Here is a 16,519-nt window from a genome sequence, read left to right on the forward strand (position 1 = left end):
TTAATTCCTAATTGTAGGCTACAGTGTAAGTCTAAGATCTGACTTTTTAGACATTACCCAATGTTGCTAATACCTCATAACAGTAATGCTCCTGAATGACCAAATATTTTTTCCTTTTTTATGAAGAATAATTTAACATCATATCCTGAAGTATTTTTGCTCTATTTTAAGGGTTTTCTTCTTTTTTCTTAAATAGGATGTTTTTCAGGAGACAATGGACACTTTTTGGCAGTTCATCAGAGGAAGAATTGGAAGCCAATGTTCATTTATCATCGCACACAAAGTATTGAGAAAAGTTTGGATACCAGTGATCAGAGGTATTATGGAAAAAATTTCCACTTGCCTTCCCATGTAAAAATAGGCAAGTTGCACCCTGCAATCATAGTTAAATCAGCATTCTCCAGACCGGCATTTGACCCAAGTCTCAATCTCCTAGCTATGACAGGGGAGCACCAGGAAGTGGAAAACCTGCCAATCCCAACAGCTAATGTGATCACTATGGTAAGAACATTTGCTCTTCTAAGGCATTTTAGTTTCTGAAATCATAGCTCAACTCAGGAATGCTGAGTCTCAACTTTCTGAAACAGGTACTCAATAGATGCATAAGGATAGTACTGTAGGAAATCTCAGTCAATATTGTCTGAACATATATGAATAGTAGCAAGTTGAGAAAGCCAACTTTACCATGTTCTTGGCTTCCAGAATTCTAATGGTGAGGAGTATGTTTGAGGAATTAAGATCTGAATTTTCTGTCACCACCCCCCAATGTAGTTCAAGAATTGACAGCTAATTTGTTCTGAAGTCCACTTAAAAAGTCTCTCCAAAGTTTATAGTGAACATGGTCAAAGATAGCGTGAATGAAATCCAAATTCGGCCCTTTTTATTATTATAGGTTTTGGTTGTTAAGGAAACTTGTTCCCTACAAAAGAAAGAAAGAAAGAAAGAAAGAAAGAAAGAAAGAAAGAAAGAAAGAAAGAAAGAAAGAAAGAAAGAAAGAAGAAAGAAAGAAAAAGAGAAGCATGTATTAGGTCTGCAATATGTTTGATGTTTAAAAGAAAATAAAATGATATGGCTCCATTTTGGTGGTGCATTCCTGGGGGTTCTCAGCTGCCGTATTAAATATCTCAATAAAATAATGTAGAGCACTTATTAATATAGTCCTAAATACTCCCTGATGAATTACCAAATTTGTGCTTGAAGAGACCATTTGTGAATGTGAACTAAGGCTCTGCTTATAGGCTACAGAAAAGATCCCATCTATCTCATCTTAGCTATCCTAAACAATATTCATTTTTATAAGCATAACATATTTGCATTAATTATACAAATCTCTATGTCTCAAGGGTAGTATGAAAGCTCCTTGGCATGGTTTGAATCTTTCCAAGTAAAATTTTTAATATAATTTCTACCTGAAGCCCAAACTCAGCCTGTTTATAGTAATTGTTCTCACATAGCCACTCTATTAAATCTCCATTAAATACCTAGGAGGAAACTTGAATTTCTCTTTTTTAATACTTTTGCACAAAGTAGTGACTGTGATTAAAACAAGTCCAACTGAGAACTATATGGGCAGTTTGGCTGGACATAAGATTGTGAATTATGAATCCAGAGAGGATCATTTAGTAGTGTACAATCTTCTATCAGTATATACCTGTGGGTCACTCTTCTTTTTGCTTTGTTTCCCTTGGATGGAGGAAAAACATCATTCCAAGCTTAATTATAGGAGGGTCAGCTGTAACCTGGCTAATAGTCCCTCTGAGAAGCCTTAAAAGATTTTTTTAATGGTGGGGTTTCTCCTAAATGCAGAAGAAACCTTTGCCCTTCAGGCACTTTTAACATTTGGTTTTGGTTTTCCTCTGTATTGAAAATAAGTTATGTTAAAAACTTTTATAGAATGAATCCACATTTATTCCTGCAGAAGGAGAGCTCTACTATTCGTTTCTTTCTCATTCTTTCTGGTTTGGTATTTGTGGGAGAATAACTGATTTTGCTTATCAAAAAAGTGAGTAAGAATAAAAGAATAAAAAGTGTTTTTCAGGAACTGCTCATGAAAGAGTTCTTTTCTTCTAGATCTTTTGGACGATTGTATTGTTTTCCATCATTGTTATTGTAGGACAGGGCAAGAGTGCACAATCTTTTGATGTTTCACACCCATACTGGGCAAAGTGAGGTCATAGAGCAAGCAGGGTTGCAACATACTTCTGAGGGGCTAGAATTTTGTCCCTTCTTCTGTTTGGTGGAGATATATATGAGGGATATTTTTATGTCTTGCCTTTTCAGCCTCTCAAGGGAATGGGAAACTGAAATTCATTGTGGTTAAATAAGAGCCTGGGTTGAAAGCTTTCGATTGATCTCTGAGGTTGCATATTGCTCAACTCTACCCACATAATTGATTATCCTGTATTTCATAGAATTATTTCTTCAAACATAGATGTATGTATGTGGTTGTATGTGTTTGTGTAATAGATTCTGTGTGTAATTGTGATATATACAATATGTGTGTATGTATGCAAAGAGAGTGATGATGGATGATAGATAGATAGATAGATAGATAGATAGATAGATAGATAGATAGATAGATAGATAGATAGGATAGGATAGGATAGGATAGGATAGGATATGATATGATATGATATGATATGATATGATATGATAGATTAGATTGATGTTGAGGGGAAAAATTCCCTTCTCACCCTGTTATGCATCTTCCTAGGTCTTGAGTCCCCTACCATAGGCCTGAGAGTTTGAGCATTCTGCACAGGATCTGTGCAGAAGAGAGAGCTCTAATGTAATTCCTGGGATCTGTTGGAGCCATTCTCCCACTTTAGGACTCACAGCTCCCATCACCACTGGAACCACTTTGGCCTTTATTTTCTATATCATCCCCAGTTCCTCCTGTAGGCCTGGAACTTTTCCAGTTCCCCTTCCTGATGTTCCTGTCACTTGGCACTGCTATATCTATCACCACTGCTATCTTCTGGTTTTTGTCTACTATCTTGATGTCTGGTTGATTAGTTAGTACCTGCCTATCTGTCTGGATTTGGAAATCCCATAGGATTTTAGCCCTCTTATTTTCCATAACTTTTTGTGGGGTCTCGCATCTTCAGATAGCTCAATTTAAGGCTCAAGCAGACTTCTCCAATACTGCATGTGAGGGAATAGATGCACCTGCCATTTGGGGATGGTTGTTTAGGCATTCCTTCTGTATGTCAGCAAATATTAATGCCCTGACTAAGGGGCTCTCAAACAGCAAAGTACAGAACATCAACCAATCAGCATGCAAAGCACACACCTCGGCAGTTGGAATTTGGAAGGTATTTGAGTCAGCCCAATTGCAGCCCTGTGCAGCTTGTGCTTACCCATCAATCCCTTCACAGTGAAGGTATGTGGCGACAGTTATGGGCAGTTGCCGGCACCTCTAAATTAGCCTTTCCCTGAAAAGTTTGCTATGAAAATAAAATGGGAAGTGTGGTGGGAAGGATAAAATACACATTGTTCTGAACTCTTTAGGAAAAGAATGGGATGATAAAAGAACAATCAGAGCAACCATAATATATCCTCAGTGGGAGTTTGTGCTTTGGACCCAAGAGATTTCAATTCACAGTCTACAGCAAAATTAAAGTTTTGCTTTGCCTACTCAGACCTAAGGGTGGGGATTCCAAGCCTGATTAGAACCCAGGGCACGCTAGTGACTATCAAACTGAAGTGACAGGAGAAAGGTCTCAACTGAAATGAAAGCCTTGGTTTGTATCTTCCATGGTCAACCTAAGAATTGGAAAGGATAATGGCTGCTATATAATTACATTTCTTGAATTTCTTATGACAGACTAGGGTTGTCTAGAAAATATTGTTTTTCTCTCTTACCTAACCTTTTTTTAGAGAACAAGACCCTGAATTCAATTTAGGTTTTGATGTTTGAAAACAGGAGGAGGAGATGGAGGGCAATTGCTGCTATTAAGAGTGAATTTTTTTGGTTTTGTAAATAAAGCTTACAGGAGACAGTTCTTCTGTGCACTACACTTTCAAAGGCTGAGAGTTCAGTGGGTATACTTAAGAAAATGAAATTGATTTGTGACTCTAGCAATAAAGTTTTGTTCAAATGAACAGTCTCAGGATTTAGCCTGTGGGGGTTTATTTAGAGACAGATCCTCTTCAGAAGAATTTTATGGTCCCTTGAAAGGTTTCTAATTCAATAACACTTTTATCTAGTATGGCTCATTTATTTATTTTCCTACTAAATAGCATCGGTAATGCAATTTTAGATTCTTGAAGCACAATTTGATAACAATATCGAAATTACACATAATATTATATGCCTGTTTATATTGTGTTTTTTAGATGTTACATTAATTTTAACATAAAATACAATGTGCTTTTTTCTAATTTCCTGTATGACTCAGTGTTTTCAGAAATAACTAAACCTAAGCACATATACTATATACATTCTGGTCACACTCTCCCCTCTTGATGTAATTATTTTATGCAACTACAGAAAATGAATAAGAAGTAGTAAAAGCAAGAAATAAAAAGCAAGAATTAAGTCCATTTTAGCTTCTGTCAGTGTCTTTATTCCTTGAAATGGGTCATATACAAACTAGCTATCAATATTTTTAGAATTTTAACTTGTTTGTTCCATATTCAAAATTTCTTATCATTCCTGCATTCTTAACTAATTCTCTAAATTTGCTTTTAAGATTTATATCAATTTCTTTGTCATGTGTATGTGTTAATAGATTTATGCTTAAGCCATGGACTCAAAAGACTAATGAACAAAGACTAATCAGTCACAATTTTTATATCTTTAAATTTTTTCCCTTTATCATCTTATCCCATCCAGTCATGTCAACTATAATTTTTCCCCTCCTATATTGATAATTTTTCCCAAACTCATATCTGGTTCTGGTAAAATCACTTTTCAGATTGTAGGTAATATTAGACTTTTATCAAGTGTTGGATTTCAATTTCCCCATTTTGTTACCTAAGACAGCTCAGGAATGCATACACCTGTCCCCTAGGGGCTTGTTCCAGGTCATCATAGGGCTTATACAAATACCTTAGCCACATTAGACCTAGTTGTCACTTTGTACAAGGTAAAATGAGATCTAGTATTAGGGGATATTTCTATTTAAAACTAATATAATGAAAAATATAAAATAGTTATTTTTATTTTTATTTATAATGGTGCTTTAGACATGTTATATATGATATTTTGTCAGGGATAAATTAATCCTATATTTTCCATTGGAGAGAGAGGAAAATTCAGATTATTCAATTTCCATTGAGGTGTCTCATTAAAATTAATACCAGGGTAATTGTTATTAAATATTTCAGGGTTAGTTACATTTAAAATAAGGTTAAAATTTTAGCATAGGTTTGTCATATAATTTAATTGGAAATGTGAGTATGGTATGGTTCCAGTTTTATTTTCTTGGAGGCAGAGGTTATATTTTAAATCAGTATGTGTATTAGAGAATGTAAAGTATTAGAGTATGTAAAAAAATTAATTTTGTTGTTGTTGAATTAAACAGGGATCCTGAATTTATGTTAATGAGTTCATGCTCCCTGTTTTCTCCTATCATATCATAAAAATTATGTGAACATTAATGTGGTCATACAATTGGCACTATTCAGCCATTCACTGATTAATACATAAGACTGTACTTACTGGTTTAGTGCTTCTGCTTAACAAAACATATCTAATAGGCTTATAACACTCATCATAATATGACATTACTTTATAAGAATCAGTTTTAGATTGTTAAAAATATAAATACTTTTGAATGACAATTATTAAAACCATAAGAACACATGTCAACTCATTTTATAAAATACTGTAATACTTAAATAATAATTTCACCATTTAACTATGGATAAAATTGCAGATATTTATAGTTAAAATGATATATCATACCTTTTCTTTCTTTTTTCTTTTTAAAAAACTGTCTATGTGCTTTTTTCTTTGACAAAGCATGTGTTTTTATCTTTGTGGGTTCCCTTCCCATTTCTCTGCCATTATTTTAAGTGCAATAAAAGACTTTTTAAAAAAAAGATTATATGTAAGATACCTAGGCATTGGATTTTTAATATAGGATATTTAACTCTTCATTCTAGTGTACTTGTAAATGGCTACCTTTAATATATTATAGTATTTATTATTATTTTTAAAACTATATGGTTAATTTGTAAAAATATAAAGAAAAACAATATATAGTCTTAGGTACTTTTAGAATAATCAGAGGTATTTTTATGCCTTTATGAAATTAAGAAATCTCTGTTCCTCAAAACTGTCTTTTGTTGTTTGTCAATTTCCATGATTCCAACATATTAAAACGCTAAATAAATACTAGAATGTTTTAATATTTAAAATTCTTATTATTTGGTTTTTGTACATTCAGAAATGGAGATATTTAGTAATTAATTCACAAGCTCCCTTCTTTCAGGTTTCACATATATTTTGGCTGGCATAACTGAACACTTTTTTGGCTCATGTAACTTAAGTGTGAGTCACCAAATCATCAGTTATTTTAAGAAGAAGCTTCATAATTTTCATGAGATTAAATCAGTGCCCATTTTATATGAAATATCATGACATTTTTTTGTAATATCTACTGATATTTCTCCCTGCAAATGCACAAACTGCTATTTCTATGACATTTTTGCTTCTCTTTTTATAATTCTTTTTCACATTTAAAGCAATCATGCTTTTTTTCTTAGATGTATTATATTTACTGTACTTTAATGGGAATAACCTGCACAATTAAGATGATCGAAAAGGCTCCTAAGGCCATTAGCTTTTGATTCATGCTTTCAATACACATGTGTGGAAGAAGGGAAAATCCAAGGACTTTTCAAGGATAAATATCAAATTACAGCCCATATGCAGCCCATTTTACCTATTACATAGAGCTATTCAAATAGTGAAAAATAGATATCATCATACAGAGCAAAACAAAGAAAAAGAAATTGAGTAAAAGAGTCTCTTATACCACACAAGAATCCTTTTGAAAAGGTGGCAGAAATGTTTAAGACTTCAGGGCATTTTATTGTCCTTTTTAACTAATGTTTTCTTTCGTATATGCTAGCTTCCTCCTTTTCATCTTTCGTTCTTTTATTCCAATTAAGCCATTGACTGATTAAATTTCTGATCAGTGACCATTGTAGAAGTTACTTAAAGGTCTGTCTAGAAAAGATGGTATGCTTTAGGAAAGAAATGATAGGTTTACATTTTAAAATTTTCTATGGCTCACTGCTGAAAATTTAAATAGGTATATTTATGTATTCTTCTGAAATCATAACAAAATCAATACTGCTGTACTTACTACATAGGTATGAACTGTGGAGACCACTGTGGGATTATTTGCTATAAATGTTTACGACTCAGAGCCTTTGATAATGGATATAATTTCTTCCATTCAAAATCAGGGATGTTCATTTCAAGGATTGGGTCAGATCTGATTTATACATTTCAACTGAGGATATTGTATCCGATTCATATGCATGTACCTTATCAAAACCAAATCCTATTATGAGAGAGTTCTTGTTTTCCATACCTTCTCTCCAGCAATAAGTCCAACTGCATCCAAAAATCCAATAATGGAATGCTAATAATGGCATTCATATAATTATTTCACAATTACACCATTAATTTGTAATCTTTTGCCATCATGAAATATTATTTCTTTTCCAATTACTGGGATATTGGTTTTATATAATGAAGGCAGCTGGTAAAATGGGTGTTACTTTAACCATTTTTTCCTTCCTGAATTATTTCTTACTTTACTTAACTATAATAAAGAAAATCACAGAGAGACAGCTAGAGGCAATATCTGCTTGTTTGTTAATGAACAGAGCAATGGATCTTAAGTGCAATTGATGTGGTGCATGTTTTTACAAAAAACCAGAGCTACCCATTTAGATTTTTTTAGAATCTAAAATGATGTACTTCAAAGAGCTGATTTAAATACATTAGTAACAAATGAATGATTAACATAATGCAAACTGATAGACAGCAGAAACTCCTGCTAAAAGACAATTTCTATAAATCTTGCATTGATGTTCCTGATTCTTTATTATATCTATCAAAATGACTTTGCAAAGGTTTTAGAAAACTTACTTGTTTTGCAAAGCATATACATTACTAAATAGGAGTCAGTTTACAATATAGTGAGTGGAATTTCAGAACAGTATCTAAAGATCCTCTGTTCCACTGTAGGAAAGAGTAGAATGACTGACAAGTAGATTCAGAACCATGGAAAGCTCCATAAACAAAAAAAAATGCAGCAGATGTCCTGAGGTTTTTTCTGTTGGATCAATCTCATCTTGTCTGAAGAAAGTGAATACAGCTCACTGACCTACTGGATGAGCATCTATCTTCTTTTTTGTAGCCTTCCATATACATTTTGTACTTCATTAGGCATATGTGTTGGAACAAAAGGTACGGATTTCTCAGCAGTAATAACCACAGGAAGTAGTATTTGGCTCACATTTTTTTTAAATACAGGACCATCTACTTCATATTACATATAGAAATCTGCTCCAGTTTTTCAGCCAATTATATACCTCCTCAGTCTCCTCAGTCTCACCCCTACTATTCTCTCTGATAATGAGTTTGAAGCATTTAAAAGCTAGACTTTGATTAATGGAGACTACCAAGGAAAACAACTGTTTTCTTTATTATGCAGGACATAAAATTACCACCATTCCCAAACATTAGAACAGTGACATCATGGAAAAGCATATTGTTTGGTCATCACATATATGGCATGATCTTCACAGTAACAAAGGTAAAGTGGGTTCTGTAGTGTCATTATTTCATTAACAATATATATTCCACTTTTCTATTTTAAACAATTGTTTAAAACAAACTTTTATGAACATGGTAAACAATAGTTTAAAATAACACTATCTATGAACATGGTCTAAACATAATACTAGTTTCATTTAATTAAACTAACTTTAAAGTGTAATTTAATACCATAAAACTATACATTGTAAAACTGCACTCATCATAAAACCCTTAGCAACAAGAAATAGTTACAATCAATGTATTCCAGTGGTGGGTTCCAGGAGGTACGGCCTGGTACGGCCGTACTGGGAGTAGCCGGGAGAAGCTGCCATTGTACTGGTACGGTGGCTCGTTTGGCCCGTCCACCCATGTTCCATGGTCGTTTACTACCGTGACCAGCCCATTGTGCACACGTGCACAGTGTGCGGCACCTGTGTAACCTCCACCGGGCAGCTGGGTGTCACAGGGTGCTGGTGTGTGCACACATGTGCAGCACACATGCCTGTCTGCCCAGATGCACCAGAGTCCGGAACTGGTGTATTTGTTATCTATGAAATAGGTATAGATAGGGAAAGAAAATAATAGATAGCAATAAAAATAATTGAAAATTCAGGAACAGACTCCTGTATAATTATAATCCCATTGCTTTCTTAAAGTTGGCATCTGGAACAAAAAGTGTCACATTGAATTTGTTTTCCTTATCCTTTTCTGTATCTGGATCACTGATGATTATGAGCTTTGTAAAAAAGAATATTGTCAGAAAATAGTTCATCATGTTCTACATGTAATTCTGAAATGAATCTCACATTATTATTTACACCATTGTAATATGAAATTAGGGAAAACATTCTTAAGCATGAGATAATGAGGGGGCAGGTCCTCTCATATATCTAAAAGGTCCTTTTGTTTCTTACTTTTTAAAACTAGAACAAATGTGGTTTAAAGTTGGGGCTTGGTGCTCCCTTTATGCCCTGGTATCAGAAGACAATGGTATAGATTCCACACCCTGATTTAAACAAATTATATAGAGAACTAGCTGATAACTAGGCGTTGCACAGGTATTTATTTATAGGGAGGAAATGTCCGGAGCAAATATAATTTCTAAATTCGGATTTTCCCCCGTACCAGAGGGAGCCCCCTTGTGGAGTACTGTGAAGCCGTTACCATGGCAACTCCACTGCGCTGCACAATAGAATCAATTTTACGACAGTACATTAGAAGCCATTTTAAGGCACAATAGGCTGTATCTTAACAGAACACACCCCTCAAGGGTTTTTAGGGATGTCTTGCCCTCCCAGTATTTGTTTCCAGAGAGTAAGTCATCTGTGTACCAAGTTTGGTTGAAATTTCTTCAGAATTTTGTTGGAACATATTCACACACAGCCATTTTTGTATAGAGAGATAGTGAACAATATGAAATTGGCTTGGGATACTTTCAATATTTTCTTATATATAAAAGAAAACTACCTTGAAATATTCTAATTAAATATATGTTTTTTAAACTAGAAACTGCAGAATATTGTTGCATTTAAGCCAAACCATTCTCTGAGATGAGACAGACTCAAATAAAATTTCACAGACTCAAATAAAAGTGAGGAGCAAGTGGACCTCCATCTTCCAGATTTTGCTGAACTATAAAATCAAAGTCATAATGAATGGTGAGAGATCCTACACATTAATTCTGGAGATCTTCAAGTTTCTTACTTCCCAACTGCATTTTCCCCTCACAAGCCATCATTTCCGAGAATATAATTTCATACTGATTCAATATGTAAAAAATTGCCTTCTGTTTAGATGATGAAGCGTTAAATTCAGTTATTGTATTAGCTCAGAAAGTACCCTTTCATTCAAGCTCTATTTCATATTATAATTGCCAATCATTCCATTTTACAAAATTTAGTCCATTTGGTCACAAACATTTGGTAGTTTAGTAGGATAATTACACAGCTGTACATTACCAAATGAATTAAAAATTAAAAATTGATGTTTATTTTAAACAACAAAAAAAAATATATTACACTGTTTTTGTTCTATCTACTGCTTTAAAAACATGTTTTCAAAAGAATAAGAGTGTTCAAAAATTTGAAGTACTCGAAGAACATGGGGCTTTTCTAGGCTTTGAAATAAATATGCAGATGCATCTGGCATCCTCATCACCAGCAGATGGCAACAGAATACAATTCAGTTATGTAGGCAAGGTCTCCTTTGCTGAGGTTGGGTTATAGTTCCAAAAATCCTGACCAAAGGTCATGCTGTGCTGTTTGGTAATTCTGGGAAGTATGGTCTAAAATTCTGGAGGGTAACAGGTTGGCCAAGATGTCTTGAAAAAGCTGACAAGTTAGAAAATGAATAGATTCAATTATATTGATAGGCAGCGTGTGTTGTTGCATAATTGTTCAAAAATAAAGAGAAAAGAGAAAGATGGTATATTCTGATTTTTAAAAGGAACTTTGTGTGTGTGTGTTGTGTGTGTGTATTTGTGACTACATATACACTACATACCGGTGTGTGTGTGTGTGTGTGTGTGTGTGTGTATACATACATACACATACATACACAGTAGATATAGATATACATTCATCATTGCAAAAATTAAAAAAAACAAGGTTGTACAAAGGTATTTGACTTGTTTCTAACATTGTAAGACCCAACATGATTTTTCCTGGGATTTTCCAGCTGCAGAGAACAGGCATCACAAAATGGGGAAAGATGCAGCTACTTTAAGGAATTACAGACAAGTGCAATGGGAATACCATTATATTGGATTGGACACAAAATTTATTCATAATTAGCACTGATGCTCTGAAATTAATTGTACTTAAATTGCTCTGGGTGTAATCTTATATTATATGGGTATAATAAATCTAGTTTGTCTCAGAATTTTGATAGTGGTCTCTCTCTCTCTCTCTCTCTCTCTCACACACACACACACACACACACACACACACACACACACACAGCAATTTTGCACACATAAATAACTTAAAATGTTTTTATTTGGTATTGCATTCATCCTATCTCCATTTTTAACACTCTTCTGATAATTTTCTATTTTGTTTGCAAATTATTGCCATTAGAGAACTTCTGCAATTTGACAGCTGTTGTGGCCCACCTCAACTTTAAAATGATTATTCAACCATTAAAATAAAAACATAAGGTGCAACTATAAATAAATGAAGGAACTGGTTACAGGGAAAATGAAATGAACCTGGAACAAAATTGGATATGTTTTAATTCCAAAGGAATTCTGATTACATCTTATGGTCTCCATTTATATGAGTTTCCTTTGATTAGCTCAGGAATAGGAAAGTCAGTCCTGAACTTTTCATTATCCGCTCATTTCAAAAGGATGCTTATATCTTTTGCTAAACCTATTCTCACTTATCACTACTGTCAGATATAGTTAGAAGTCTGCAAATGCAAATGCTCCTCTAATCAAAACGTGACCTATATTGGGCCTGCAATGCCCAGATGCTTCAGGTTACTCATTGATTAGCTTATATGTTTGTCTGTATTCTGCAACTGGGCTACGTTGTGTTTCCCCTGTTGTCCCCAATCTACACCAAAGAGGAGAAAAGGATATCCCTGCTCTAGGCAAATGGAAGTATTTCACTTATTCCCATCCTAAATGCTATCTGGGATGATAAACAATTCTGTCTTCCTTTGCAACAGAAAGACAACAACATTTTGCGGCAATTAGCTTTTAAGACTTTCTAGGTAAGGAAATCAAACAGAATTTAAATGCACTGTGACAGTCCAGTTGCTGTGAGTCATGTCAACACTAAAGATTTACTTATTAGTTTTCCAAAGAGGAAAGCATATTTCTGTGCATAGAAAAACATGCTTGAAATACTGTAGCCTTTATCTTGAAATTCCTAGATGCAATGTTCTTAGAATAAATACTTAAAAATAGATGCTTAAAATAAATCTATAAGGGAATCTCATGCCAAGGAGAATAAGAAAGATCCAGCAACAAGATTTATTAATGTATTTAGTGTAGGAGATTGTTAGTACAGGATAGTTATTTGGCTGCCTAAGACTGCTACTCCATTTGGTTCACGCTCATGGGCAATCCATAATACACAACAGAGGATGAACTAGCTCCACTCTCAGAATGGTTAATGGCATTCTGGACTGTCATCTGGGACTTTTCCCTTCACTGATATTGTCTCATGTTTAAGCGACATATTTAGGCAGGTTCGGCACCAGTTGGGATCATTCTTCCTTATGAATCTTCATTATTTTTCCCCAAAAAGTGATACCTATTTATCTACTTGCATGTAACATGCCTTCCACCATTAGGTTGGAAGAAACTGAGGCAAGTGGCAGGGGCTCACTCTATTACACGATGCTAGGACTCAAACTGCCAGAGCAAAGACTTTTTCCAGCGGCTTTAAACCACTGAGCCTCATCCATCAAAAAGAAAAGGATTGGAACAGCAGTGAGAAGAGACCCAATGGACTTAGAAACAAATGGGAGCCAGAAAAGGATGGGAGCATAAGTTAAGAAGGCAAAACAATAGACTGCTGGGTTGGAGTAGTGAAAATGATTCCACTTAGACCTCCAACAAGGTCAAGAAGAACAGCTAAGAGGATCCAAATGCAGTGAGGACCAGTCAAAAACAATGAATTCTATCACCTGACCTTTACTCAGTTCTGCTTTTTGAGTAGGCTATCAATACTTTTATTGAAAATTCTTTTGTAGCTGAAATCATACTTCGTTACAAGAAACTCTATGACATGACATTTGTGAATCCATAATTTAAAATGGAGCATAAACGAATCCCAATAATGTGAGAGTTAATGCTGATTGCTTAAACTGCCAATATTCCTCTCCCAGTAGCTTTTATGCATCAGTGGACAGTTTTTATTTTCTTAAGCTTCAGAGATTTAAGCAGAAGGATGATGACAGATGGTGAGGGGGTGAAGATTAATCTATAGTTACATAGATGATAGCAGTAGAGACAAATAAATGAATGATATGATGGAAGTTATCAGTAGGACACTGGCTGCCAGGAAAAAAAATGGGGGTAGATGCAAAGTGCTTCAGTTTAGTTTGTGGTTCTCAAAGCTTTTGATTGGGATTATGCATATTTTTCTCTCTATTTCCCAATATGCACTTTAGCCACCCCCTTCCCAATGATTCTACTTGATATGTTAAAAGAATGGTCCAATCTCAGAAGTCTTTCAGCAAAAATATTAAATCTCAAAATATAGACTATTTTTGGTAAATTTGTATGGAGCTTCAGGCCCCTTGTAGGATTGTAAAAAAATTCCCTGATGCTCAAATGAGTCAAGTTGATGTGTTATTGTGAGACATGTATACTCTATGTCAGCCAAATATTTGATACATCCTGTCTGCATTCACTCATGTAAGGTAGCAATTAAAGTTGTAGTTATTGATAATTATGCATATGTGAACTGAGTTTGTCTTTCATGATTGCTGGCAAGCATCCCATGCTTACAAGATCCAACAGTATGCCCAAGAGCTATCTATGCTAATATCCAACAGGGATGGTGGTAACATGAAATGCAGCAGCTTTAATTTGAGACTGTTGGATACTTCTTTCCATGTAAATTAAAACTAATTTAAATGTTATATTCATAATGGGGATTCTTATCCCTCTAGCAGTTTTTTCTATCCCCTTTGCTGTTTTATTCATCAGAATATATCACATAGATTCTGCACATTAATGTGATAAGTACAGTCCATGTCAGTAGTGATCACCAACAAAACTGAAATTCCATGCATAATTTCTTCACTGAACTTAATTGGAATCTAAACAGCACAGATTTGTATTGGACATGTGAGTTTAAGAAAAAAATACAGGGCAAGTTTTGATGAATTGTTTGTGTTTTCTTTGCCAAGCATATTCAGTGTGTCAAATGGATTTTGTGCTATTTTTTTCTAAGCTACTCATCAGTTGCATTATGTCAATTGGTAATATACAACTCATTATACATAATAAAGTAGATATGTATTTACAAAACTAAAAGTAGCCAAGTATGTTTTCTCTTCTAAACTAACCCGTGTCTTTGCAGTGCAATCAATCTTTATAGGGAAAGTGAGTTTAAGGACTTAAGAAATAGTTTTCTGAGGGTGCCCTTTGCACTTTTGATAAGATCAGTTTAGTTGATTTTGACTAGATAACTAAGAAGAGAAGCTATCAAGATGAAACATCATGGCAAAGAGCATACATGCTTCATGGCTGGGAAAAATGTTGAAGAAAAATAATAGACTTTTATGTTACTTGGACATGATTTTGATTTTATTTTATCATGGCCTTGGGCAACCTAAGAAAGGAAATAAAATGAGACATAGAATGGATTCTATCAAAGCTAGCAAACAAGGACAACTTCTGTTATTATGACTCATCAACAAAAGATAACCACCACCAATTAATTTTTTAATTTTTTGTGGTTTTCATTTTCTGATGTTGGCAAATAGCTTCAAGGATGGTCATTCAGTCAACAACTGTCTTCTCCAAGCCTTCCTTTTCTTCTGACAGGTCTTTCTCCAGTTTCTTTACTTTCTGGTTCTCGTAAGCTGCAGGAGGAGCAGGCACCTGAGCTGTATCCCAAAGGGGCCATCTCAGTAGTTCTGGGACCAGTTATGCAGGCAGTGACTTTACAGGGACTGAATGGGAATTGCTCTCTATTTCTCTGTTGACTTAGAAACCAGTGCATGATTAGAATGACTCACACTCTCTTCAGAAAACGAGATAGTCAATGAGATACATAGATCTGGGAGCATCAACCGTATCAAAGAAAACTAGAGAAACCTGAATATTACCGAAGGTATAGTGTTCTTTCTTTTTTTTTTCTATACAGCAGAACAAACCTCCGTTAGGCAGGACTCAGATTTTTAATGCATACAAACTTAATATTTTACTTCTTTTGTATTTAAAAGTATAACTCCAAGGCAAATAATGTCATTTAAAGTATTGTCATAAAAATATGTTTTTGCCCAATTTCTCTTGATTTTATTCAACTGGGGTTACCTAGTCTTGAAAATATCATCCTTTTGATGCCTCAGTCTAATACTCCACAGTATTTCTAGGTGAATTATTTCAATTTTTATTTGAGTTAGAACTTTTAGGTAACTGATGCAATGCCAGTTATTACTGTCTTAACAGCCTTGGACAATGTAAATTATTTAAAAAATTCCCAGTTTTATGTGTCAGTTTAATAAGGGTTGCATTTTTAGGTTTTATTTCATTCAATTAATACAAATTATTTTCTGCAAGTGTGCTTTCTGCAAGTTTCATGATAGGAGAGGAACATTAAATAGTTAACATAAAAGTAAAATTTTTCATTCTATCATGTTTAGTGTGGAAAATTGGTAGACCCTGAGCCATATTTGGCTTCCAAAATGATTTTAAGAATTGTCTTGGATACTACCGGTAATCAAATATTTTAATATGTGTATTAATTTATAGTTTCATTCAGATAGGGAAAAAACATATTTTGTATATAATTTGCAAGTTATGTCTAAATATATATAATTCATAAGTATAAGAGATCAGTGTAGTATTGTTATTACGTTAAAGATGATGAAGAGCCCAGTTTGATATAACTTTGGACCAATCATTTTTCTAGGATAGAGAGTGGGTGGCATACAAATTAATTAAATAATAATAATAATAATAATAATAATAATAATAATAATAATAATAATAATAATAATAATAATAATTCCAGTGGTAATTGGCACACTGGGTGCTATTCCAAAAGC

The 16,519-nt window shown here is 34.1% G+C and overlaps 1 protein-coding gene across 2 annotated transcripts in view; it reads left to right on the plus strand.

The window, feature by feature from the left end:
- The window catches only part of PTPRR (protein tyrosine phosphatase receptor type R), a 78,710-nt gene that overhangs the window by 13,218 nt on the left and 48,973 nt on the right, over window positions 1-16,519 (plus strand). For both annotated transcript variants that reach the window (XM_087723437.1, XM_087723438.1), the window contains exon 2: window positions 197-501. In XM_087723437.1, coding sequence (XP_087579563.1) covers window positions 197-501 — 305 coding nt within the window. The remainder of the gene's footprint in view (window positions 1-196; window positions 502-16,519) is intronic.

This window comes from Thamnophis sirtalis, unplaced genomic scaffold (assembly GCF_051295495.1).
Source record: "Thamnophis sirtalis isolate CommonGarterSnake01/CBP01778 unplaced genomic scaffold, rThaSir2_p1.2 scaffold_9, whole genome shotgun sequence".
Classification (NCBI taxonomy): domain Eukaryota; kingdom Metazoa; phylum Chordata; class Lepidosauria; order Squamata; family Natricidae; genus Thamnophis; species Thamnophis sirtalis.